The following is a 28,000-nucleotide window of genomic DNA, read 5'->3' on the forward strand; positions in this document are numbered from 1 at the left end:
ACGGGTGTGCTACTTCTGGGTGTATCTGTGAACTCATGATTGGAGATTTTCATCGACACTGCCGATGGGCCTGCACCCTAGATACCCTCGTTCTTAGTTGCAAGAGTAAGGGGAGAGGGGAGATTGCCGGGAGGAGGCGGGGGGAATTGCCACCACTCCATTTTCTTCTCAGTTGTCTGTGGCTTGAGGTGGAGTATTATGGTATCTGCTGTAGCTAGCTACACAGTTTGTTACTTTGGCTCTTATTTTTTCTTCCTTCTATCTGTTATGTTTTTTTTTCTTTGAGTTTATTTGAGTTTCTGCTATTTAGCACAATTTTGTGCACTGTGGCTGTTTTCACCCTTCCTGTTTTTGTTTGCTCGATTTAGGCTACTGTTCTCTGAGACCTGCAGGGTCTAAGTCACGCCCCCCCACACATCAGATTTGGTTATTCAGGGAGTCCCAGTGACTGTCACTGCTGCTGCAGTAAGCAGAGGTCCTGAGGGCCCTTTAGAACTGTCCAGATCCTCAAAAAAAAGAAGAGATCCCATTCTTCACAATGGAATAAGAGAAAGGAAAAGTCACCATCTCAGTCTGTGTCTCAGAAAACCTTGTGTCCTAGCACAGGTACCATTGAGGCTTCCGCCCTCTCTGATAGCGAGACCCTGGCACCAACTAAAAAAGGCTATACTGCATACTGAGAAGCTGTCGGTAAGTAACCTAGAGCGACACTGGTGTCGGCACCTGACTTGGTCCTTCAAGGCACGAAGACTCTAAACCCAAGCTGAAATCGTCATTGGTAGTGTCTTCTGTAGCCAGCTGAGAAGGACACACTGATTGCAACTCAATATCATGTCTAGTACCTCCTGATGTACTTACACCTGAGGGTCCCTATCTACAGTCCCTGGTGCCATCCAGAGTTCTTTTCCACAAGGACCTTCAGATCCTGGAAGAACCTGAGTCACCATTGCTGAGGGGTACCAGGAGGCACTCCCCATGGGTATCAACTTTCCTCCAAGAGTTGACCTACCCTTCATTACTACCACCTACAAGGGCAAGTTGTCCTCCTGTTATTGAGATGGTCACTGGCCCCACGTGAACCCTTTAAGGGTACAGAGAGAAGAGAGACTTCCAGTCAGTACTAACATATTCTCCAGTACTGTCTTGCCAGGCAATTGAGTCTTGACTACCAGTACTGCTTGCCCTTCTGGTGGACATGGGGGATGACTCCTCATCTGATTCCTAGGTGTCCATACAAGGCTCCTTTACCTTCCCATTCCATCCTTGCTCCCTTGGGGTGCATCCTGAGGAAGAAACTCCCAGCAGGAGATATGCCCAGGAGCTTTGGCAATGACAACCTTGGGCCCTGCCCACTTCTGTTATACTCCACCACAGTGGGCTTATTGGAACCTGCAATGTTCCATCTTGTAAAAGGGTACTCCAAGAGCAACTACCACTGTCCTTAGGTCCTGCTCTACAAGAGAAACTTACAGAGGAGCAAGAGCCAGAGGGAAGCAGAAGCACCATCTTCCCCCTGGCCAGATGAGACTCTTATGTCTTCCTCATCTTACACTGACAATCGAGGACTTTCACATTTGAAACAAATAGCAGAAACCTTATAAATTCTGTTAGGAGATACAGGAACCCTTACATTCTCTGGGCCTCCTCCATATGTGTACTCAGGGCAAAATTCCTTTGTCCATCAGTGATGCTCTGCTGGCCCAAACCGCAAATTCTATACTGCTTATGGGTAAACGGGCTGACAACAAATACTGTATTCCACTCAAAAGCCTGGAGTATTTTTGTGCTCCCTTCCTACACCCAGCTCCCTGGTTGTCAAGGCCATTAATGAATGGTACGGGCAACATTGGTCCCATTAAGCATCACTTGGCAAGGAGCTGAAGTGGCTGGGCCTTCTGGATTGCAAGAGCTACTCCTCGGCTTCTTTGTAGTTCAGAGTAGCTTATGCCAAAATAAGTTTTTTTGTTTGTTTTTTTTTTAACAAATTATTTTAAAGTTATCTTTTACTGAATACTTGCCACAAGACCAGAGGAAACAATTTCAAGCCCTCAAAATGGAAGGCCAGACAATTACTAAAAGCATCTCCCCTGGCCTCACTTGATACCTCTGATACAGCTGCATGTTCTGTGGCTATGACATTAGTAATGTGCTGAACTTCTTGGCTGCAGTCTTCCAACCTCCCCTGGCAGCTACAAAACTCTGTTGAGGACCTCCAGTTTTAGGGTCCCAGGTTGTTCAATGTTGCCACAGATGGGTCCCTTCATTCACTTAAAGACTTCTGATTGACACTATTATCTCTTGGTGTCTATAAACTTGTGGCAAAGAGAAAATATTATATATCACAGATGGCTCAACCATCTTGCGTAGTCCACTACCAGCCCACAAGACTGGCTGAACCCTCCCAGAAGGAAGCCCGGGTTCAGGAAGAAAGGACTATCCTCTACAGTGATTTCCCAGGTAGTAACCTCCTTGAAGCAACCATTTTGACCCATTGGTTGAGTGTCACAAACTGTCTCCTGCTCTGGATCCTATGCTGTACCTATCTGACAGATGGATCCTGGAGATGATTTCTACAGACTATCCCATCCAGTTTGGCTCCTTCCCGCCCCACCTCCTCATTCTTCAGGGACCCTTCTCATGAGGGTCTCTTTAGGTAGGAGGTATGCTCTCTTTTAACACTAGAGTCCCCCACACTTCAGTGGGAAAGGGTTCTATTCTTGGCACTTCCTAGTCCCCAACAAAAATGGGGGGTGGAGATCAGTTATGGACATCAGTATTTCAAACACCTTTGTCTGCTCTCATTGTTTCAGAATGGTAACCCTAGCAGTGATGATTCCCTCCCTGGATCCAGGAGATTGGTTTGTCTCTCTTGACCTTTGGGACACTTGTGTTCATGTAGACATGCACCCCGGCTACAGATGTTTTGTAATTGGCAAGGACCACCACTAGTATTTCATCCTACCTTTCGGCCTCTCTACCCCATCTCCCCCACCCCCCTGAGACTTTACCAAGGTTCTCTTGGCCATCACAGCCAATCTATGTCAGATGGGAATAATTGTATTTCCCTACCTGGATAATAGGCTCCTGAAGGGTCAATCATTTCTTGAGGTGCAGACAGCAGTCAGCAAGGGCCTGTCCTTGTTCTGTTCCCTGGGCCTCCACTTCAGTGCAGAAGTGTATGCTCTTACTCACTCAACACATAGATTTCATCAGGGCTGCTCTGGATTCCACCATCACCAGAGCATGCTTGTCCATGGACAGGTTTGCCACAACAACCAGCCTCCTTTCAACAACACAACATAGCCTGAAAACCACAGCAAGGGCTTTCCTGCAACTCCTGAGCCATATGGCAGCCTGTACGTTTGTGAAACCCTTAGCACGACTACACTCCCAGTGTCTTCAACTGAGAACTGGCTACATCCCCAACAAGCACAGTTTGCTGATGTGGGTGTCCATTCCTCAGAGGGTCCTCGATTCTTTCAATTGGTGGAGAGGTTCACAAAAGGTGTGCATGGGAATTCTGTTTTCAGCCTCCTCCCACAAGGATCATCACCACAGATGTCTCCCTGCTAGAGTGGGGCATGCACTGCCAGTACGTCACAGCTCAGGGCAAATGGACCCTGCAAGAAGGGATCATCCATATCAACTTATTGTTTGTTATCCCTGCCAGCACTTCCTACCCCACATTTGGGCCACCCAATCAGAATATTGCTGGACAACAGAGCAGTAATGTGTTATATCAATTGAAAAGGAGGATCAGGATCCCAGTCCTTCACTGAATCCAGAAGACTATGGAACTGTTGCAGTTTACCTCCCAGGACTGCAGAATGCAGTGGCAGACTCCCTCAGCAGGCATTTCTGCCTCCATGATGAGTGGGAGCTCAAGAATTCAGTATTCTGAACGATATGTCTTCCCTGGGGTCATACGGCAATACATCTTTTTGCAACACCATCTAATGCGAAATGTGATTATTCTGTTTGAGGGGAGGGCATAGCTGCAGCTCGATGGGAGATCCCTTCGTCATTCTGTGACTTCGCGTATTGTTATATGCTTATCCCCTATTGCCGTGACGGCTCAAAGTCTTGAACAAGTTGAAACCGAAGAAATTAATAGCCATCCTCATAGCTGAGACAGGTGTGGTTCCCAGAACTGGTTCGCCTTTTTCAGCAACTACCTCTCTGCCGTCCCCTGACAGCAGATCTCCTCACTCAGAAGTTGGGATCCATCACTCACCCCAGCCTCTCAGCATTTTCATCTCAAGGCCTGGCTACTAGATGGCTCTCTGGCATAGAACAAGGCTGCTATCCAGAGATACAGTCAGTACTGCTCAATAGTAGGAAACCCACTATGAGGAAATCTTACTTACTGAAGTGGAAACATTTTCAAGTTTGGTGCAGTCACTGACCCATACATCCTTTCCGGTCTCATGTGGCACACATTCTTGATTACCTGCTAAATTTAATAATCACACAATTATTGCTGACTGAAGTAAGGTTCACTTGGCTGCCATCGCAGCTTTTCACACCTCTTTCCCCCTGTTGAGGGATTTTCAGTCTTTACTTACCCTATCACCTTTTTCGCACTATGGGACCTCAACTTAGTCCTTAATGCACTGAGGAACCTCCCATTTGAACCCATGGGGAGCTGTTCCTTCCTCCATTTGTTGCTCAAGATCTCATAGCCATCACTTCAACCAGCTAGAAGCCTTCATGGTTGACCCACCATACACCTTGTTGTATAGTGATAAGGTGACACTACATCCTCACCCTCACTTCCTATCTAAAGTTTCTTCAGGAGATTTACTTATTAATATTTTATTCAAAGCATCGCTCTTCAAGAGAAGAAGTGAGCCTATGTACGCTGGATGTAAGAAGAGCTCTCGCCTTCTACCTTGACAGGACTAAGCCCTTTTCAGCTTAATTGCAGAATGGATGAAAGAGCATCATATCTCCATCCAGAGACTGTCCAAATGGGTTTCAGGATGTATCTTAACCTGTTATGAAACCTAGGGTGTTTGTCCCTGGCCCAGGTTGATTGCACATTCCACCAGGGCTCAGTCTACCTTTGTGGCCCTATTGAAAAACATACCTGTCTCAGACAACTGCAGGGCGGCCACGTGGTCTTTGGTGCACACACCACCATGGCACTATGCTCTTGTGTCTCCTCCGGAGCTGACGCTGCTTTCAGTGATGCTGTTCTATGGTCTATAATGAATCTACCTCCTTGGCACACTCCTCCATAATTCAGTACTGCTTGGAAATCTCCTGAAGCAGAGCACCCTTAGGGACACTACTTGAAGAGAAAGGACAGGTTACTTACCTTGTATAGTAACTGGAGTTCTTCAAGATGCTCCCCTATGAGTACTCTACTACCTACCCTCCTTTTCCTCTGCCTCGGAGTCTTCTTGCTGGACTTTGTGGTTAAGAAGGAACTGGACCAGTGAGGGGTCCACTACTCCTGCCCTATTACCATGGCACCGAAGGTCAAGGATATCTAGGACTCCACTGATGAAAATCTCCGATCAAGTATGTACAGGCATGTGCATATCCTGAAATAGAGACCCCGTAAGAACAAACATCTCAAACTCCAGTTACTGTACAAGATAAGTGACCTCTTCTTCTGAAGCCCTTTGTGTTCTAGTACAGTAAAACATGGGCAGTTAAACTGATGCTTGACTCATGCAGAAATGCTTGTTGACTATTTTCATATTTAAAGAAAAATAATATATTGTGGCAACCATTTAATTGAGTATTATAGATGTTGCAGTTCTTCCCTACAATTTAAATTAACTTGCAGAAGACAGCAGTGGATTTTTCCTTTCCTGGTTTAGAATGGATGACTAAAGGGAGAGATTCAATTGAAATAGTCCTATAGCGGAGCTAATTCAGCTTCAAGTGAGACAGGCAGGATCTATAGATGGTACCCTATCAAACAACTAACCTTGATTTTTCTTAATTACTATAGTACTTTATACTGTTTGAAATTTAATACTATGAAAAACACCCTAATCTACCTACATCTTTAGAGTAATCTGCAATCTGTTGTAAATTTAATCACAAACTTTTGCAGTAACATGACTAATGACAATTCCATGCCATCTGACAGTTGGCTTTTGGTTCAGTGGAGTGCATTTCAATAAAATCTCAATTAACTGAACCCCCATTATTCAAAACAGGGTTTATGTCCAGCACCTGTCTCTATTTAATTGAAGAGGAAAATTCTCTTGATTAACTAAACTTATTTAATATTCCCCATGACATTTGGACAATAGAGAATAGTATTATTTTTAGAAAGTATGAATCAGTTAAACTGCGGGCGTCACTCAGAACAAAACCACGTCGGTCTTACTGTGTGAGTGAATAGAGGAAGCTATGGAGTACAGTAGAACCTCAGAGTTATGAACACCTCAAGAATGGAGGTTGTTGGTAACTCTGAAATGTTCATAAATCTGAACAAAAAATGACATGGTTCTTTCAAAAGTTCTCAACTGAACATTGACTTAATACAGCTTTGAAACTTTACTATGCAGAAGAAAAAAGTTGCTTTTAACCATCTCAATTTAAATGAAACAAGCACAGAAACAGTTTCCTTACCTTGTCAATTTTTTTTAAACTTCCCCTTTATTTTTTTAGTAGTTCACCTTTAACACTGTACTGCATTTGCTTTCTTTTGTCTCTGCTGCTGCCTGATTGCATACTTCCAGTTCCAAATGAGGTGTGTGGTTGACCAGTCAGTTTGTAACTCTGGTGTTCTACTGTAAAATAATTGCAGAAGATACTTTCAAGGTTATCTTAAAGTATCAATGGATTGCTGGAGATTCACAGGAGAAGAAGAAGTTGGACTTGCATACACACATTTCTGATAACTGGTATGCTAGATCAAGAAAAAGGAAAAACTGAGAACAGCAGCTGAATGAAATGAAACTAATACAACAGAGATTGCAATGAATTTGAGTAATGCAGCTAGCACAGTCGTGCAACTTTCACTTTTTCTTTTAATTTCTTCAAGGTAGGGAATATGATATGAAAAAGCCTGTTTGTAGATGACCTTATGTTTGCACGTTGCCATTTGTGGCTTCTGCTGGCATTGTCTTTTTATTCTTCATGTTCAAGAAAAGTTATATATTTCATCTTCGTTGCTTATTGATTAGTAAGGGCTGTCTGCTGACTAATTCCTGTTCAGAACAAGATGTGAGCCTTTACTCTTTGTCTTTAATGCACCCCTTCCTTGCATGGGTCTTCAGTATTTTAGCCAGATGTGGTTTGAGCCACACACTAGCACCAGCTTTGCTGGTTTCAGTGGCTCTGAGATTTTACAAGCTGTTTTTACATGACTGCTGTCAAAATGACTGAAAGATCACAAAACTAGCTGTTCTCATGAAACTTTGGCTGCATCCAAACCAGAACTGAAAAATATCCTTTTGTAGTTTTAGATCCAGCCACAACCAAATTGATAGAGCTGGGTTCAGTTATATAGATTTGAATTCCCCCCCACCTTGCCTTTCCATTCTGAAACTGATTAATGGATTTTAAGACCACTATGATCACTAGTTTAACCTCCTGAAATAACACAGGCCAGAGAATTGAAAGGAATTATGTTCTAGTGTTTTCCCTTAATTAACTTTTTAAGATTTACTTATTTTTATGGAAGGAGCTTTAGTATGGAGCTAAGGACTCCAGACCTTAAACTGGAATCTTAGCATATTACATTAATGAGTAAAAGGTTGGTGAGAGAGACAAGCTTTTGAACTTAACCAGAGCTCTTCCTCAGGTCATGTGTAAACTCTGTGTAGCTCGAAAGCTCATCTTTCACCAATAGAAGTTGGTTCATAAAAAATTTTACTTCACCCATCTTGTTTCTCCAATAGAGTGGGATCAACACGCTGCAACATTGCATTCATACATTAATGGTTTTCTTTACCTAACTAGGCATGAAATTGTGTGCTTGCTTAGCACATGCACAACTGCATGTGCAAATGTCTGGATAGCTGCATCTAGCCATATGTATGCATGCAGTTTGTGTACATAGATCCAGCTGTGAATGTGCAAAGAGGGTGCACATTTGTGCAATGAGCCATTTCCTGGATAGTGTAAATCATGCTCACAATTAAAATTTTAATTGGTTATATTCTATTTGATTGTCTGGTTAATCCTTTCTGGCAGTACATAGAGTATTTAATGCAAAGTTGCACTGTAAAATATTTATTAAATCAGAGGTTTGCAAGAAAAAAACAAAAGAAAAAATATTAATGTTGCTAAGTGCAATTCAAGAGAAAAAAATCTGTAAAATAACAAAAAAAATCCTCCAGATACATGCCGCTTCGGACAGACAAAAAACCAAAATAGAAACTAAACAGAAACCTGAAAAATTAAATTCAATGCAAATCAAAATCAAACCCCAGAATACCATAAACTAAGGAAAGTACAAACTATGTTTACATAAACAATTCCGATATCAACCTCAACTCCTGATTCACATGTGCAGACCACAAAACAGAAAGATTCTCGATGACCATTGTCATCATCAGCCTTCATCAGTCAATCTTAACAACCTTAACTCTGCCATCAGAAGTGTACTTATAAACTTTAATATCTTACTCATATTCATAGTTACATAATACGTTGGATTTTTCATAAAATTGTAAACGAGTCTCCATTTCAAAGGTCGTCTGATAATTCAGAGTTTATCTGAATGTAATCTATAGTATCTCTGATTTCGCTATAGCTGTCATCACTGCATTGCCTAAATGCATCTAAATGGAACTCTGTCCTCATGAGGAAAGTAATTTCATGTTCTCCTAATTAGACAAATATCAGAGTCAAAGATACAGTGTGAATGATGCTGAGTTCAAATATCCCAACAGTTCAATTATCAAAATTTCTAATATTAAAAAGGCATATAAGGACTTGCTCCAAAACACATTAAAATAAAACCACTACTTTAATGGAGGTTTGAATCTCCCCTTAAAATAGTAACATGACTATGGGTGCAGAGTAAAGGTTTTTAGGGTGCTGATCATTGTATTGTTTCTGTTTAATGGTTTCCATGTGTGAATTAGGTGTGAAGGTTGTTGCCCAAACAATCTGTGTAACCTTATCTTGTGATTTCCAAAGTTCTTAATTGTTGTGGGATTTTTTTTAACAGATATTTAATTATAATGAATTGCTGTTATTGTTGTTTGCATTGCAGTAGCATCTGGAAGATGCTGTTGTGCTGGGCACAACTTAACTTCCTTTAAAAAATACGATTTCTCTTGGATAGTAGTCAGTCTGTTGCAGGTGACCTAACTAAAATGCTTGAGTTCCAAATTTAGCCTCCTTGTGAGATTCTAGATTTCATCACGAGAACAAAAAAGGGCTGGGTTGGAGGTGGTTGAAGGTACCTGTTAAACAGGCTATACATTTAAAGCTGAATTTATAAGGACTGGTTTGACTTCAGACTTCTGATTGGAAAAATAAAGGAATTTAACTTATCTACCTATGTTATGAATGGATTGCCGCAGCAATTGTATTATCCATCCTTAAGGGCCAGTGCCAAAAACATTTTAAGTAGTGCCTTAAAATCCAGAGGTTTACCTGTGACTGTCACAGTTGAAAACTGTGAAGCTTCCACTTGCATCCATTTATTGAGGGTATAAAAGTGGCTTGCAAAAGACTTCTGTGGGTACCTGAAAGTGCATTGAATTCATCCCTGGCTATCGGGTGTATGGGAACGATGTCTGTAGCTGGCTTCCCACATTGCCATGATCATCATTACAATCCGTGGGAGCTGAAGGTGCACACCATCTCGCAGGATTGAGCCTGAATTACTACTTCAGAACCGATTTTAAAAACTAGGTTTCAGAGTAACAGCCGTGTTAGTCTGTATTCGCAAAAAGAAAAGGAGTACTTGTGGCACCTTAGAGACTAACCAATTTATTTGAGCATAAGCTTTCGTGAGCTACAGCTCACTTCATCGGATTCATACTGTGGAAAGTACACAAGATCTTTTTATACACACAAAGCATGAAAAAATGGGTGTTTACCACTACAAAATGTTTTCTCTCCCCCCACTCCACTCTCCTGCTGGTAATAGCTTATCTAAAGTGATCACTTTCCTTACAATGTGTATGGTAATCAAGGTGGGCCATTTCCAGCACAAATCCAGGGTTTAACAAGAACGTCTGGGGGGTGGGTAGGGGGTGGTAGGAAAAAACAAGGGGAAATAGGTTACCTTGCATAATGACTTAGCCACTCCCAGTCTCTATTCAAGCCTAAATTAATTGTATCCAATTTGCAAATGAATTCCAATTCAACAGTCTCTCGCTGGAGTCTGGTTTTGAAGTTTTTTTGTTGTAATATCGCAACTTTCATGTCTGTAATCACGTGACCAGAGAGATTGAAGTTTTCTCTGATTGGTTTATGAATGTTATAATTCTTGACATCTGATTTGTGTCCATTTATTCTTTTACGTAGAGACTGTCCAGTTTGACCAATGTACATGGCAGAGGGGCATTGCTGGCACATGATGGCATATATCCCATTGGTGGATGTGCAGGTGAACGAGCCTCTGATAGTGTGGCTGATGTTATTAGGCCCTGTGATGGTGTCCCCTGAATAGATATGTGGGCATAGTTGGCAACGGGCTTTGTTGCAAGGATAGGTTCCTGGGTTAGTGGTTCTGTTGTGTGGTATGTGGTTGCTGGTGAGTATTTGCTTCAGGCTGGCGGGCTGTCTGAAGGCAAGGACTGGCCCGTCTCCCAAGATTTGTGAGAGTGTTGGGTCATCCTTCAGGATAGGTTGTAGATCCTTAAAAACTAGTGGTCAGTATTTTGAATGGGAGAGAGAGAGAGAGAGAGTCTTCACGTGCTTCTCTCCCTTTTTGATGGGGGCAAAACATCTATTCTTCAGTTGGAATCAAGGTGCCTGCACTGTGAGCTATCAGTTCCAAGCTGCACCATGAGTGTGTCCCAAGAGTGTGAATGGGAAGAGGCTGATTTCAAATTCCTCTAATTACAGGTGAGTAACCTTCATTTCTTCAAGTGGCCTCTGCACATTTCTGCTTCAAGGGTGGACTGTGGTGCATGTTGGAACCAGTGGGTTGCGGCACAAGTGCCTTGATCACAAAGTGGGAATATGCAGAACTTCGTCTCGATGAACTCCAGTTACAGGTAGATAACACTGCTGTAATTAATCTTTTCAAATAGATTATAACACCATTGTTTTCTACACATTCAACCTTCAAAAATATTCATGTTTTTTAGGAAGCTTAAGCAAAATCTTTTCACCTGTTTTGGAGTTATAAATGTGTTTTAAAAGCATAGTTCTGTCCACCTACATTCTTGTCTCCGGTATAGCTCAAATGGTCGAACTTTAAAATGTCAGGCTTGGCATGTTGTAAAGTGTTCTTAATGGGAAGCTTGGTGGGGGAAAATGGTTTTTAAGAAAAGATGGGAGCATTTAAAAATATGGGACTGAGTATGTTAATACAACTCTAAGTTGTTAGCTGGTTGCTTAAAGATCGACATGAGAACATGTCTGTATCTAGTTGATTAAATTAATTTACAGACTCTGTAAACCGAATATCTCTGGAAGAAGGAGCTTGCAAGCTAAGCTGCTATAAGCATTTAGAGGGTTTAAAGCAGTTTAAACTGGGTTTTTATTTCTTGGCTTGTAACGTTAGCTCTGCTGTATTACACGTTTGTGGAAGGTTCTATTATTTATAACTGTATAGTTTAATATCTCTGTATACTAAAATATATACCATACAACATATGGCACGTGTAGCACAACTGGAGTAACCTTGCCATTGAAACCGTGGTTTTTGCGTGTCCTCGCTTTGTAACTTTCTTTTTCTGTGACCCTTAACAGTGAATTAAGCTTTTGCATTTATTTCACCTTAGTTTTTTATGTATGTTGATGAAGCTGAAAACCCTAATATAGTCTACTAGAATTATTTGAGGGGGTCAACAAGCATGTGGACACGGGTGATCCAGTGGATATAGTGTACTTAAATTTTCAGAAAGCCTTTGACAATGTCCCTGTAATAGAGCCGGACTCACCCGGTGGTGCCTCCTGCTGGTTGTCCTTGGGAATTAGCTCCTCAGCCTCTGGAGCACCCTCTGCTGTCTGGTGATCTGCCTTACCACTAGCCCCAGTCCCTCCCAGGACCTGGTGCCTCCTCCCACTGGGGTGCTGACCCCTGGCAGTAAACCCCAACAATCCCTGAGGGTCTCCCCTCCCTGGGGAACCCCCACCCACTACCCCCACCTCGCCTCAGTCTTGGCTACTGCCAGTCATCGCTTAGCCCCGCTCCCCAGGGCAAACTGCAGTGTATCACTACTTATCACAGGCGAGGAGGTTTGGACCTGCTGCCTCGGTCTACCCATGGGCTGCCCCCTTGCAACCACAGTACTTAATAGGTCCTAATCTAGGCCTCGCAGCCTGGGGGTTTCCAGTCCGGAGCTCCCCTGCTCCCAAGGCCTTTCCCCCTCAGCCCTGCTCCAATCTAGGTACTCCCTCAGGTCCCTGCAGCCAGGCCCTTCCCTCTCTGAACGCAGAGAGAGACTTTGGCTAAGCTTCAGCCTAGCAGCCCCTTTACAGGCCCAGCTATGGCCTGATTGGGGCATGGCCCAGCTGCGGCCATTTCCCCAATCAGCCTAGCTTTTCTTGGCCTCAGCCCTGGCTCTCTCCCAGGGCTGGTGTTTAAGCCCCACAGCGCAGGAGTGAGTAACCACCCTGCTACAGTCCCTCACCAAAGGCTCTTAAGCAAAGTAAGCTGTCATGGGGTAAGAGGGAAGAGCCTCTCACGGTTTGGTAACAGGTTAAAAGGTAGGAAACAAGGGTAGGAATAAATGGTCAGTTTTCAGAATGGAGACTGGTAAATAGTGGGTTCCCTTGGTCTATACTGGGACCAGTACTATTTAACATATTCATAAATGATCTGGGAAAAGGGGTAAATAGTGTGATGGCAAAATTTGCAGATGATACAGGACTACTCAAGATAGTTATTAAATCCAAAGCAGACTGCGAAGAGTTACAAAGGGATCTCCCATGACTGGGTAACAAAATGACAGATGAAATTCAGTGTTGATAAATTCAAAATAGTGCACATTGGAAAACATAATCCAAACTATACATATAAAACAACAGGGTCTAAATTAGCTGTTCAAGAAAGAGATCTTGGAGTTATTGTGGATAGTTCTCTGAAAACATCCACTCGATGTGCAGCAGCAGTCAAAAAAGCTAACAGCATGTTGGGAATCATTAGGAAAGGGATAGATAATAAGACGGAAAATATCATATTGCCTCTATATAAACCCATGGTATTCCCATATCTTGTGGGATATCTTGTGCAGATCTGGTCACCCCATCCCAAAAAAGATATATTTGAATTGGAAAAGGTACAGAAAATGGCAACAAAAATGATTAGGGATAAGGTACAGCTTCCATATGAGGAGAGATTAATAAGACTGAGACTTTTCAGCTTGGAAAAGAGATGACTGAGAGGGGTTATGAAAGAGGTCTATAAAATCATGACTGGTATGGAGAAAGTAAATAAGGAAGTGTTATTTACTCCTCATAACACATGAACTAGGGGTCACCAAATGAAAGTAATAGGCAGCAGGTTTAAAACAAACAAAAGGTAGTATTTCTTCACACAATGCTCAGTCTACCAGTGGAACTCTTGGCCTTCACAACATCCTCTGGCAAAGACTATAGCAGGGTTCAAAAAAGAAATAAGTTTATGGAGGATAGGTCCATCCATGGCTATTAGCTAGGATAGGCAGGGATGCTTTGAAGTGTCCCTAGCCTCTGCTTGACAGAAGCTGGGAATGGATGACAGGGGATGGATCACTTGATGATTACCAGTTCTGTTCATTCCCTCTGAAGCAGCTGGCATTGGTCAATGTCAGAAGACATGATACTGGGCTGGATGGAGAATTGATCTGACCCAGTATGTCCGTTCTTATGTTCTTGTGTTCTATTGTCTTAAAAATGACAGAAAAACTATTAAATGTTTTGAGAGAGACCACTTCAGAATATCTTTCTGAAATGCTTGAGGATATACAAGACTTTATATTCTGCAAATATATTTTACAGCAATAATTCTAGGCTTGTCATTGTAAAAAGGCACCTTCACACATCTTTAATTTCTATAACTAGTTTTAATAATTTCCCTGGGACCATCCTGAAAATAGATCTTTTCTCCATAATGTCCTGGTCATACAGGTCATATTGATTTATTTTTTGCTATCACTTTTTTGTGATCTGGACAAGCATACATAAACATGAAATTATGGATACTAAATTGTACCTACCATTTTTATGTTTTTTCTCATGCAACTTCTTTTTACCAAAGATGAGTAGTAAAAGCAACCTGATTCATCACTTTATTTTCTAGATTTTGTCAAAATAATAGTTTTATCCTGTACATAAAAACTAACCAAAGTTTATAAGAGACTTGTTAATGCTGTAATATTGCTCTATAAAAATCTTCATTTGTCAGTTAAACTATGAGGAGAAAACTAAATTACTATCTAAAAGAGCTAGTGTTAAGGTTAGTAGCCTAAAGTTAGACCTAAGAGCTTTGTTTTGGCTCAAAGAAGCAGTGCAAAGTTTTTCAGTTGTCATCAGTGCCCACCTGCTTTGCTTTAGGGAGAATGCCAAGCATTGATTTGTATGTGAAATGTATTTTTATTCTATCAGAGAGTGTAAAGTTAAAAATGATATATAAATGACAAATTTTCCTGTCTGTTAAAATATGTTGGATTACTAAAACGGAAAAAAAATTTTTTAATGTAATTTAATATTCATTAATTGACTAAAAGAAAAGGAGGACTTGTGGCACCTTAGAGACTAACAAATTTATCTGAGCATAAGCTTTCGTGAGCTACAGATCACTTCATCAGACGCATGTAGTGGAAAATACAGGAGGGAGATTTTATATACACCGAGAACATGAAATAATGGGTGTTACTATACCAACTGTAATGAGAGTGATCAGGTAAGGTGAGCTATTACCAGCAGGAGAGAAAAAAAACCTGCTTCTCTCTTGCTGGTAATAGCTCACCTTACCTGATCACTCTCATTACAGTTGGTATAGTAACACCCATTATTTCATGTTCTCGGTGTATATAAAATCTCCCTCCTGTATTTTCCACTGCATGCGTCTGATGAAGTGATCTGTAGCTCACGAAAGCTTATGCTCAAATTTGTTAGTCTCTAAGGTGCCACAAGTCCTCCTTTTCTTTTTGTGGATGCAGACTAACATGACTGCTACTCTGAAACTAATTGACTAGTCAGTTTCACTAGTTTATATAGCTGGAGAGACACTGTCAACTCTCACTTGTCTGAATTTACATATTGCATAAAAAAGCTTTAACAAAATCTGTGATCATGCCATTCCATAATCTTCAGTTTGTCATCTGATTTCCATTTCCATATAGCTATTTTATCCATTGCTGATGCTCACTGAAAAACTGGTTTTGAGTTAAAATAACTATGTATTTGCAGTCCTATAGCTCCTTCCATCCCAGAATTTCAAAGAGCTTTACAAATGTTAATGAATTATATCCTTACCCCGGTAAATTGGGAAAGTATTACTATCGTTTCTTCAAAGATTAAGTCATGGAGATTAAGTAATTTGCCCAACATGTCAGAAGAAGGTTGTGGCAGAGCTAGGATTAGAACCCATTTTAAGGTAGAGAGGGAGGCCGAGGAAAGAGTTTTCATTTTCTATCCAGACAGCCACAGTAAATTTTGCTGCTGCAAAACATGCAGGGAAGTTGTGTATGTTGGGGAGTCTGATTTGCTCCTGTTCAGTTTGGGGTAACTTTGTTTCGGTTGGAAAGGTCCATTGAGAGACATTGCTTTTTGGGGTTGCTTTCTATACTGTAAAACTATATACATATAATGGGGGCCTTGAGGATCTAAAAATATTTTTAAGGGCAAAATTTTCTTTAAAAAAACGAATTGAGGAAATCTTGTTTTCTCTTAATAAGCATTTTGATTTTGGAAGTACAGTACAAGTTTCTGTACTTAATACCCATATTGATTACACAGGATGGTTTGGTCATGCCTTGTGGTTATGGCTACTATAGTGACACAAATTGTTTTTTACTGTCTTTTGGAACATGCTTTTGCTTGCACGTATAAATCTCAAAATGATCAATTCTTCTATCTGTGATCTGCCTACTACTATTTGAAATATTTTTCAGTATATAAAATTCCTGATAGATACGTTGTATTTCTTCATCTTTTGGAATGAAGATTGGCAAGGGTATATGAATAACAATTTTTAGAGCAGTTTATGGCCTTTTTACTTTGTCTGTTGATGTAGGATTTACAGATTTCTTCTCATGCTATGATTATGCAGCAGAGGACATTGTCCATGCAGATAATGGCCTTGGTCCTTCACTCTAGTCCAAGAGGAGAGCAGGCATAGCAAACAGACCAGGTCCACTACCCTGTGCATGAGGAGTGGCCTGAACAACCCAGTCCTCCTTCCCTGACAACCTCCTTGAGGACCTTTTGTGGCTCATCAGAGAGGACCACAGAAGTTTGCTCAGGTGGAGAAGACAGGGGAAGTCCTAGAACTTCTGCCTTATCTTCTCCTCCAGCACCCTGAGTTGCTACTGCAGGAAGTAATTGAATAAACTTTTTGGCCTGCTCTAATGGGGAAGATAAAGATCCTGGTACAGCCAATCTTCAGCAGGAAATCCAGCTTTTATAGAGGATACAAGAATTCTACCCGGATGTGGGCCAAAGTGTATGCTTGTGTTCTTATTATTAGCAGTCTACCCGCATAGCTATTTGGACACCAACATTTGGCAGTCTCAGGTCAAATACGCTTGCCACTCCCTGGGTAGACTAATGGTTTAAGCTGAAGACTGCTCCAAGATGATGGTGATGACTTGGGTGTACTAGGTGTCACGACACATCTGCCTTCAGAAGGGGGAATTAAAACTAAATATAAATGGAATGGAAAATCTGGCTGTCAAAGTGTACTCTGGATGTTTTAAGAACTCCAGAGGAATGTAGAATTCTTGTGGGATCAGAATCTTTGTGTATCTTTACATATGTCTAACTAAGAAGCCAGAAGAAAAGGAGTACTTGTGGCACCTTAGAGACTAACCAATTTATTTGAGCATGAGCTTTCGTGAGCTACAGCTCACTTCATCAGATGTATACCGTGGAAACTGCAGCAGACTTTATATATACACAGAGAATATGAAACAATACCTCCTCCCACCCCACTGTCCTGCTGGTAATAGCTTATCTAAAGTAATCGTCAGGTTAGGCCATTTCCAGCACAAATCCAGGTTTTCTCACCCTCCACCCCCCCCCACAAATTCACTCTCCTGCTGGTGATAGCCCATCCAAAGTGACAACTCTTTACACAATGTGCATGATAATGAAGTTAGGCCATTTCCTGCACAAATCCAGGTTCTCTCACTCCCTCACCCCCCTCCAAAAACCACCCCCATACACACACAGACTCACTCTCCTGCTGGTAATAGCTCGTCCAAACTGACCACTCTCCAAGTTTAAATCCAAGTTAAACCAGAACATCTGGGGGGGGGGGGGTAGGAAAAAACAAGAGGAAATAAGCTACCTTGCATAATGACTTAGCCACTCCCAGTCTCTATTTAAGCCTAAATTAATAGTATCCAATTTGCAAATGAATTCCAATTCAGCAGTTTCTCGCTGGAGTCTGGATTTGAAGTTTTTTTGTTTTAAGATAGCGACCTTCATGTCTGTGATTGCGTGACCAGAGAGATTGAAGTGTTCTCCGACTGGTTTATGAATGTTATAATTCTTGACATCTGATTTGTGTCCATTTATTCTTTTACGTAGAGACTGTCCAGTTTGACCAATGTACATGGCAGAGGGGCATTGCTGGCACATGATGGCATAAATCACATTGGTGGATGTGCAGGTGAACGAGCCTCTGATAGTGTGGCTGATGTTATTAGGCCCTGTGATGGTGTCCCCTGAATAGATATGTGGGCACAATTGGCAACGGGCTTTGTTGCAAGGATAAGTTCCTGGGTTAGTGGTTCTGTTGTGTGGTATGTGGTTGTTGGTGAGTATTTGCTTCAGGTTGCGGGGCTGTCTGTAGGCAAGGACTGGCCTGTCTCCCAAGATTTGTGAGAGTGTTGGGTCATCCTTTAGGATAGGTTGTAGATCCTTAATAATGCGTTGGAGGGGTTTTAGTTGGGGGCTGAAGGTGACGGCTAGTGGCGTTCTGTTATTTTCTTTGTTAGGCCTGTCCTGTAGTAGGTAACTTCTGGGAACTCTTCTGGCCCTATCAATCTGTTTCTTTACTTCCGCAGGTGGGTATTGTAGTTGTAAGAAAGCTTGACAGAGATCTTGTAGGTGTTTGTCTCTGTCTGAGGGGTTGGAGCAAATGCGGTTGTATCGCAGAGCTTGGCTGTAGACGATGGATCGTGTGGTGTGGTCAGGGTGAAAGCTGGAGGCATGCAGGTAGGAATAGCGGTCAGTAGGTTTCCGGTATAGGGTGGTGTTTATGTGCCCATTGTTTATTAGCACTGTAGTGTCCAGGAAGTGGATCTCTTGTGTGGACTGGACCAGGCTGAGGTTGATGGTGGGAAGATACTTGTTCAGGGAAAACACTCCTGGTATGTTGGCTAAAACCAGACTTCCTTCCCTGAAAGAAATATACTGTTCTTTCTTCCCCGAAAGAAAATATCCAGACTAGTAGAACAGGGTATTTCATTATTGCATAAAAGGTTCTTGTAATAGGCATTTTGTGCAATAATTTATAGACAGAAATAGTCAACAGACTGTGTAAGTTTGTTTGTTTCCATGACAGGAGGAAAATTCAAGGTATTTTGCTGCAGGTATCCACAAAAAGCACCACTTTAATGGATCTCTTCTTTCTCTATTAAATGCACCTTTTAGAGGCTCCTGCACTTTCCCTTCCTTCCCTCTGCATATAGTCTTTAAGAAGATCAGTCAAGGTGGAGTATTAGTAATTACTCTTTCTGTAACTTCAAAGAACATTCTTTATAGTCCTCTGCTGCATCATGGAAGCCAAAAATGGTAGAGACATTTTAGGATCTCCTAATAAATGCATACATGTCACACTTTAATTTCCATCTTTCCTTGGATCCTTTGAACCAAATGTCTCAATCATTTGCTGGAGCCTAAATTCCCATAGTGACTGACTTAGACTGAGAGTGTAGTAGTCTTGAGCTGAAGCTGTTCTTTCTGAGACTGTTCTCTGTTCTTCTGCTTTTTTATACAGGCTAGTATCATCCACATTTCATTACTAAGTGTGAGTCCTGTATTAATGTTGGTGTAAAGAAAATGCTGTCTTCAAACATTTTAGTTTTACATTGGAGTAAACTCAGCAAAAGTATGTGTAAAACATTCTTTCATGGTTGCCTACCAAGCACACATAGTTGTGTGTATGCAGAAGAAGGTAGTGTTATTCATGTCTTTTCCACCATATAATACAGATTATAGAATCATAGAAGATTAGGGTTGGAAGAGACCTCAGGAGGTCATCTAGTCCAACCCCCTGCTCAAAGCAGGACCAACCCCAACTAAATCATCCTAGCCAGGGCTTTGTCAAACTGGGCCTTAAAAACCTCTAAGGATTGAGATTCCACCACCTCCCTATGTAACCCATTCCAGTGTTTCACCACACTCCTAGTGAAATAGTTTTTCCTAATATCCAACCTAGACCTCCCCCACTGCAACTTGAGACCATTACTCCTTGTTCTGTCATCTGCTACCACTGAGAACAGCCTAGCTCCATCCTCTTTGGAACCCCCATTCAGATAGTTGAAGGCTGCTATCAAATCCCCCCTCACTCTTCTCTTCTGCAGACTAAATAAGCCCAGTTACCCCAGCCTCTCGTCATAAGTCATGTGTCCCAGATAGGGTGATCAGATAGCAAGTGCAAAAAATCGGGACGGAGGTGGGGGGTAATAAGTGCCTATATAAGACAAAGCCCCAAATATCAGGACTGTCCCTATAAAATCGGGACATCTGGTCACCCTAGTCCCAGCCCTCCTGAGAAACCGAGATCCATCTTTAAGAACCTAGAGAGTAAAAACAGAAAATAACAATTGGACTAAATTTGGAAAGATTTAAATAATCCAAACTGCATCCGCTAGTCTTATTTTCATATGCAGCCAAAAATGTGTTAAGCACTTCACAAACAGGTGAGATCCCTGAATAGTTTATAATCTAAGTAGAAATCAGAGGTGAAAGACGGGACAGGGATGTAAGAGAAACGGTAGTGGTGTTAATTACAAATCTTTTTATTTCATTTAAAAGAAAACCCTTTGGTAATACTTATAAACAAATTCTAGGGCTTGTAGGGCTCTTGGAGGAAGGATGTGTTATGAACCTTCCCTCCCCCCAACACTTTATGAAAGACCAAACCAGGGAGGGAATTCCTGGCCAGAATGCATGAAGACTACTCAATTGAAAAGGGATACCTCGGAAGCAATAATGCTGAAAGAGATGTAGGGATGGCATTAGTCAGCAATAAGATGCGAGTCTGCAATGTGATGTGGTTGCAAATAGGCAAGTGCAATTTTTTGGCTGTCTGTGGAGGCATCCCATCATGAGGTTAGGAGATGATGCCTCTCTAGTCAGCGCTGGGGAGACCACCCCTCAACTACTTTGTGCAGTCTGGGCTCCAGATTCCGAGGAAGTTATTGAGAAATTAGAAGGAGTGAAGAGAAGAGCCACAAAATTATTAGAAGGCTGGATTGAAAATGAGGCAAGATTAAGAACTACCTGTGTGTATCTTGGCTAAGGAATGACAAAGACATGACCATGCAGTGCACTTGTATCTGCGTTGGTCGCAGTATATTAGACAAGATGGGTGAGGTAATATCGTTTATTGGACCAACCTATGTTGGTGAGAGAGATAAGCTTTTGAGCCACACACATCTCTTCTTCAGGTCTGGGAAAGGTAGTCCCAGCTTCACAGAAAAATGCAAGGTGGAACAGATTGTTTAACACAAGTAGTTAGCATAGATTGGTCACATACAATATATGCTATTTGTGGGCAAGCTGATTTTCTTATAGGCTGGGCCAAGTTGGCATCTGCATGCATGTCCCTGATGTCTCTGTTCCCTGGTACCTGCTGGATCTTGAGAGTCATACTTAGCATTGGTTGTACAGTTTCTTATTTATAATGAGGAGAGCTGTAGTGGATAGTCATCAGTCATGGTGCATGATGTGTGGTATTGTTTAATTTGCCATTTTGTTTCTGTCTTGGGAATGCAATAGCAGTGCTCTCCTGTTGAAATTAATTATTGTATGATTTAACTTTTATGTTGCAGTAGTGCCTAGTGGCCAACCAGATTGGGGCTCCATTGTGCTAGGTGTGGTACTGATATAGCAAATGTGTCTCTGACCCACTCAGCTTACAATTCTAAAAGACGAGACAAAAATAGATCAGGGAAACAAGCGGGCTGGGGTGAGGGTGGAGACAGGAGGAGCTGTGCTAGCAAAAATAATATGGTGTGCACAACTACTAGCCAGTTGCGCTCCCACGGCGTTACCTGCCTACTCATTTTTGGAATATAGTTTATTGTATGCATTATGGAGAGGAGGGAAGGGTTTGTCTGGTCTTTGAAAATTATAGTCACCACCAGGACTGGCCACAGAAGACACTGATAAATTTTGTATTCAAATTGTTTCCCAACTTGATTATTGCGCCCCCCTACTTGGAATTTATCTGGAAGATCGTCTGGAACCTTCTGTTAGTACTGAACACTGCTGCCTGCTTATTTCTCCGTTAAACATGGTACATCAGAGATCTCCATGCTCTACTGCCTTCTTGTTTTCTCTCAGATTTAATTTGAGGTGTTGGTGTTTTGCTAAAGTTCTGTATTGTGTCTGGGTCCAACTTACCTGAGACTTTCTCTTCATTGTTGAATTAAGTGTATACCTGCTATAGCGCCATGCATTCAGACAGTGCTTTACAAGTATAAAAGACTTGCCCAAAGACCTTACAATCTGAGATAACCAAAAACGGAGCTAGATTAGTAACAGTAGCTCAATGGAAGGAGAATGTGGGAAGATAGTTAATAAAAAGGGCAAGGTAGTAATGATTCCTGAAAGGAGAGGTTTGAAGGAGGAGAATGGGGCATTTATAAAAGTAATGGGAGACTGTTTGAAGTATAAAGTGCAGGGTGAATGAAGACTTAAAACTGTGAGGGTGACAGAATAATGGAGAGAAGACTGGGCAGAATGTAGGAAGTGAGCAGGGGATAGGAGAAAGTGAGAATAGAGATGGGAGAGGGTCAAGATTATTTATTTAAAGCATTGAAGGTGACAATAAGGAATTGTCTTCAGTAAGATACTTGAAGCCAGTGAAGGAATTCAGGGATGGGATGGAGTCTGTCAGAGTTCAAGGTGACTTTAAGTGTTGCTTTTATGACAGACTGAAAATGGCAGAGATGAGAAGTAGGCAAATTGGAGAAAAGCCTTTGTAGATGGTAAGCTCTTTGGAGCAAAGATCCTCATTTCTTTGTGTTCATACAGTTCCTAGCATCATGGGATCCTGGTCTGTGACTGGGACTCTTGTGTGCTATTGCAATACAACTAATAAATAATGACAATGAGGTATGACAAAAAGCATGGACAAAGGTTTTAGCACTGAGAATAGCGAGGAAAGAATGAATTTTGGTGTTGATAAAGAGGAAGACATGACTGGATTTACCAAGAGAATGGATATGGTGATGGGAGAAGGGAAAGTTGTGAGCCTGAAGTGATCATAACAGATGAAGGAAGTGGTGGGGAGAGATTACAAGTTCCGTTTTGGAGACGTTGTGTCAGACATGCTGGTAGGGCCTCCAAAAGAAGATATTTGATAGCGAGACCACACAGCTAGAGGATGTAGAGGTTATAATTGGAACTATTGGAGCAGATCAAGTTTCCATGAAAGGGAAGAGGACAACAAAGGGAGCAAGCCAGAGAGATAATATGTTGAGATGAGGGGATGGGGAACTACTGAAGGAGAGATCCGCAAGGCAGGAGGAGAATCAGGAGATCACACTTTTAGCAGCCTAGGGAAGTGTGAATGCAGAAGCAAAGTGTTCTGCTGTGCTGAAAGGAGCAGGCAGATCAAAGGGAACAATTCAGAAAGGCCCCTTTTGACTTGGCTAGGTGGAGGTCCTTAGTGACTGTGCTCAGCACATTTTTGGTGGAAGCCAGACTGGAGGAGAGGAAGCCTAGAGCTCTTGCTAGTTATGAGGGATAGGGGCTCAGAATTGCAAGGGACTTTCTCTAATTTTGTAGAGTTTCAGTTGCTTACAAAGTTTGTACCTGTCTTTATGAAGCTCCTCCTCCACCTGCCATCCCCACAGATGAGTAAAAGCCCTGGCACAAAGCATTTCTTTATTTTTCTTTTTGAAGCTGGAGCTAAAGCTGGGACCTTTGTTTTTTATCAGAAGTGCTGCAGGCTTATTAGTAACTTTCTCTTGCAAGTTGCAGCACAAAAGAGTAAAAACTTACAAGCAAAAGTTGCTTGGAGCCAAGCTTCGAAGAGGATTTTGCTCTTCAAAGCTTGTAGTTCTCAACAATCTTTGTGGAGTCCCTACTGTGAAACTAGCTGCGTAAGTAATTTTTAAAAGTTGGTCTTCCAACTATAGTTCCTACTTTCTTCTTCTGTTCAGGATATTTTTCCTCGAGAGTTCTAATTTTTTGTTCTAAAATGTTAACCTTGGTTGCCCCAAAGGATTTTTGGAGGAATACTTTTTTATTTATAACGATCCTATTGACGAGGAAAAGTGCCCTGCAAAAGCAGTATAAGCATTAGCCAGAGATCTAAACACTTACATGTCGAGGGAATGTTTATTAGCACTTCTCAGGCTAATCATGTTCTTATTTCCTTTCAAGCCCACAGTTCTAAGACCTAGAAGTTTCAGTAACTCTATGGTTTTTATCTTGAAAGCCTTATGGGCTGGCTTGTCACATACATGAAGAGAAAGGGGGCAGATACAGTGCATCTCTCCAGGGGCTGTGGGGGGACAGGGACGGGGCCAACAGCTTGTGGCTCTGTGGGATCAATCACTTTGCCCCAACCTCACAGAAAGGGTTCGGCGAGGAGGGGAGTTAGAACAGGGTGGAGTTACAGGAGAGCCAATGTCAATGTCATGCATCCCCTCTCCCCCCATTACCCCGTGCCTCAAACCTACAGTGTGTATAAGATCTTACTTGATGTTTGTATAGTCTTGCACAATGGACTGCCAATCTCAGCTGGCGTTCTTAGGCGCTACTGTCATGCAAATAATTAATAAAAATGCCCTGTGAGACTCCTCATAGTGGAAGGTTAAGGGATCCAGGAGATAGGGAGATACTGGGGAGGCCAGAGCATAGCCTCTAAGAACAGTGGTGGTTACATCTGCAGGTTAAAGGGCAGGACCTGATGGTTCTGCAGTGCAGCAAACACTCTCTTATGGACAAAGTAATGGAGTTTCCTGAGATGATCTAGCTCTGGTGCATAGTCATGACTTTTGTTCTGACCCTAGAAACATCAAAAACACATCATCTGACAGTTCTCTTTGAAAGTTGTGCTACCTGATGGAAGGAATATGTATCCTTTGCTTGTTCTAAGCCGTGTGCATCTTTCCTAGTTCTCTATAAATGGGGAAGGATTATTTAGAAAAGTATTATTTCCAGAAGAGGCCCTTAGCTTGATATCAAAGGCTAATTTTTCAGCCTACTGATTTTAATGTAGTTCTCTGTGTGAGATCTGTGTGTGTATACACATTGCCTTTTAAATAGCTAAAATTATTTTTATGACTAGAAACTATACCGAACTTAAATCCTGTGCTATTAAATCAGTGGTCTCCAACCTTTTTACACCTATGATCACTTTTTGAATCTAAGGGCAACCCAGGATCTACCCCGCCCCTTCCTCAAAGCCCCGTCTCTCACTCCATCTCTCCCACCCTCATCGCTTGCTCTTCCCACCCTCACTCACTTTCACCAGGCTGGGGCAGGGGATTGGGATTCGGGGGTGTGTGTGTGGGCTCTGGGCTGGGGCCGAGGGGTTCACAGTGTGGGAAGGGGCTCTGGGCTGAGCCTGGGGCAGGGGGTTGGGGTGCAGAAGGGGGTGTGGGGTGCAAGCTGTAGGAGGGGGCTCTGGGCTGGGGCAGAGTGTTGGGGTGTAGGAGGGATTGGAGGGTGCAGGCTTTGAGAGGGGGTCAGGGCTGGGGCTTGGGGTGCAGGAAGGGTTTGGGGTGCGGAAGGGGGTATTGGGTGCTGGCTTCGGGAGGGGGCTCAGGCCTGTGTTGGGGTGTAGGAGGGGGGTTGGGATGGTGGCTCAGTGAGAAGGCTTAGGGTGGGGCTTGGGGTGCAGGAGGGGGTTCAAGGTGCAGGAGTGGGGATGGGGTGCTGCCTCCAGGAGGGGGCTCCGGGATGAAGGTTGGGATGCAGCCTTTTGCTGGGCAGCACTTACCTCCGGCGGCTCCCGGTCGGCGGTAGGTGCAGCGAGGCTAAGTCAGGCTCCCTGCCTACCCTGGCCCCACACTGCTCTCGGAAGAGGCCAACGTGCCCCTGCGGCCCCTGGGGGAGGGACGGGGGGCACGTGGCTCTGTGTACTGCCCCTCTCTGCAAGCACCGCCCGTACAGCTCTCCCAGCCAGTGGGAGCTGTGGGGCAGTGCTTGCAGGCTGGAGCAGCGCGTGGAGGGAGACCCCCGCCCCTGGGGCCCGGGGGCTGCGCTGTATGTTTGCAGAAGCGGCGTGGGGCTGGGGTAGGCAGGGAGTCTGCCTTAGCCGGCAACCACACTGCGACACTGGAGATGGCTATCGACAAGTTGGTGATCACTGTATTAAATTACGCCAGGATCTGTTAATCTAAACCCTTGAATCCTTGCATTTGTGGGATTCCTCCTGGGCAAAAGGATTTGTGCTTGTGAATCTCAAGACAGGATCAGAGGCCTTAGTTTGAATTAATTTTAAAACATATGGTCTCTGCCCTTCATGTTGTGAGGGCTCCTTTCTGGTGGGAATGACTTCATGTTTCATGTAGTAGTAACAATTAAAAAAAGTTTTGGTGAGGATAAGGGAAAACCCTAAAATATAGATCCAAATGGAACCCAAGCGTTATTCTTTCCAAAGTGGTCATCCAGGAGCAGACAGTCTAGCAAATACTTTTGAATGCCAGTTTTTGCAACCAGAGCTTCATTTCTTTAATATTTAGACAGCAGGTGGCAGCATTGGACAGTGTGTGGTTTGTCCAGCTAGCCAGAAATTAGATAACTGTTTTTTCCACACTCAGACACTTTCTCCTCACATGAAGTAACTGACAGATCCAAAATCAGAGGAAACTGCAAGCTTCACCTTCTTTTACAAAGTGAATTTGTGCCCATACTTGTGTGTGTGCGTACAGTACACTATGAAATTGCTCTCAAAGATGAAAATTAAAATTTGCTTTTTGCAAGAGGATGCAGAGAGAGAGAGAAGATATTGCTGTTTCACTTGGCTCAGGAGGGTTTATCTCATCCCAAATCACAAATATCTCTCCTTTTTCTCTCTACCTACAGTACAAAGTGTCATCTGGAAAAAAGATTAGTCATAATGTAGCAGCAAAACTGTTGCCTGGAGAGTGTGCCTGCTGAGAGCCAGACACAATTTGGAAACAGTAATAAGTTTCCCTTGATATGATTATTTTCACTGTGCTATAAGGAGAGAGAGAGAGAGGATAGAGAAGTGTTTGTTCCTAATGGGAATGCCCTTGAAAAAACAAGTAGGCGCAATCAAGGGAAAAATATACATATTGTGTGGTTAAGATTGCAGTTTTTACAGACTAGAATAGATTCTAGCTGATTTAGAAAGATGTAGATTGTGTGTTTAAATTCAGCTCTAGCACTGCTATTCCTCCAGCAAGTTGCAGCATTTTAGCTGTGATTAATGCATATTGTTTGTGGCGTGAGAGATTATTTGAAAATAGTTAGTCAGTGCTCTCCCTCAGCGCTGAATCCAAGTAATTATTAATATGGTGAGATATGTAAGATTTTTCTACCCGGGCAGAAGTCTGCTGCCAAATACAGTTTCCACTCCTGTCGCAATATCTGGGAATAAAACACTCAGTCTTTTTTTTTTTTTTAAAGGTTTAAGGAAAAAATGGCATTTCTAAGGGTATACCTTGAACTCCCTATCTTGAAATACTCATGTGGAAGGAAAAAGAAGAGGAGGACTTGTGGCACCTTAGAGACTAACACATTTATTTGAGCATAAGCTTTCGTGAGCTACAGCTCACTTCATCGGATACATTCGGTGGAAAATACAGTGGGGAGATTTATATACACAGAAAACATGAAACAATGGGTGTTACCATACACACTGTAACGAGAGTGATCGGGTAAGGTGAGCTATTGCCAGCAGGAGAGCAGCGAGGGGGGGACGGGGGGACGGACCTTTTGTAGTGATGATCAAAGTGGGCCATTTCCAGCAGTTGACAAGAACATCTGAGGAACGGGGGGGAGGAGGGTGGGGGGTGGAATAAACATGGGGAAATAGGAAGGTAGATTTTATGCATAGAATATACTATGCATCTGCATACACACACAGTCCTTTATGTATACATATATTCTTAAAAGAAATTGTATAAAAACAGTGGCTTTATTTACTTACTTTTTTGTGAAACATGAATGTTACTTAATATTAAAGGTGAATGTTGTAAATACGTTAAAAATGTTGGCTTTCCTGATTCAAGAGTCTTTACTCGCACACCTTTGAGAACAGAAAACATTGGATTTTAGGACCTTACATTTTTAGATGTAGCTATGCTTTTGGACATGATGATTTTAAAGTCACAAGTCAATTACTTGTGCAATTTACCAAAATGCCAACTATTTCCAACCAAATCAACTCATTTTATTACTGCTACAGTCGTTTAAAACATAGGTTCAAGAAATTGTTAAACCGCTGCCATGTTTCAGCCTGGGGTGACTGCTTCTCCCTGGTAGATGAAGTAGTTGTTGATGGATACTAAGCCACTGGAAAGACCTCTGGCTG

The 28,000-nt window shown here is 42.4% G+C and overlaps 1 protein-coding gene across 6 annotated transcripts in view; it reads left to right on the forward strand.

Moving 5' to 3' along the window:
* The window catches only part of KIAA1328 (KIAA1328 ortholog), a 296,694-nt gene that overhangs the window by 60,099 nt on the left and 208,595 nt on the right, over positions 1-28,000 (forward strand). For 2 of the 6 annotated variants that reach the window (XM_077816627.1, XM_077816628.1), the window contains 2 exons: positions 10,456-10,537; positions 10,999-11,150. The exons of the other annotated variants lie outside the window; for them this stretch is intronic. In XM_077816627.1, coding sequence (XP_077672753.1) covers positions 11,064-11,150 — 87 coding nt within the window. In that variant the 5' untranslated portion in view covers positions 10,456-10,537; positions 10,999-11,063. The remainder of the gene's footprint in view (positions 1-10,455; positions 10,538-10,998; positions 11,151-28,000) is intronic. 6 annotated transcript variants of the gene reach the window in all.

Source organism: Eretmochelys imbricata, chromosome 5 (assembly GCF_965152235.1).
Source record: "Eretmochelys imbricata isolate rEreImb1 chromosome 5, rEreImb1.hap1, whole genome shotgun sequence".
Classification (NCBI taxonomy): Eukaryota; Metazoa; Chordata; order Testudines; family Cheloniidae; genus Eretmochelys; species Eretmochelys imbricata.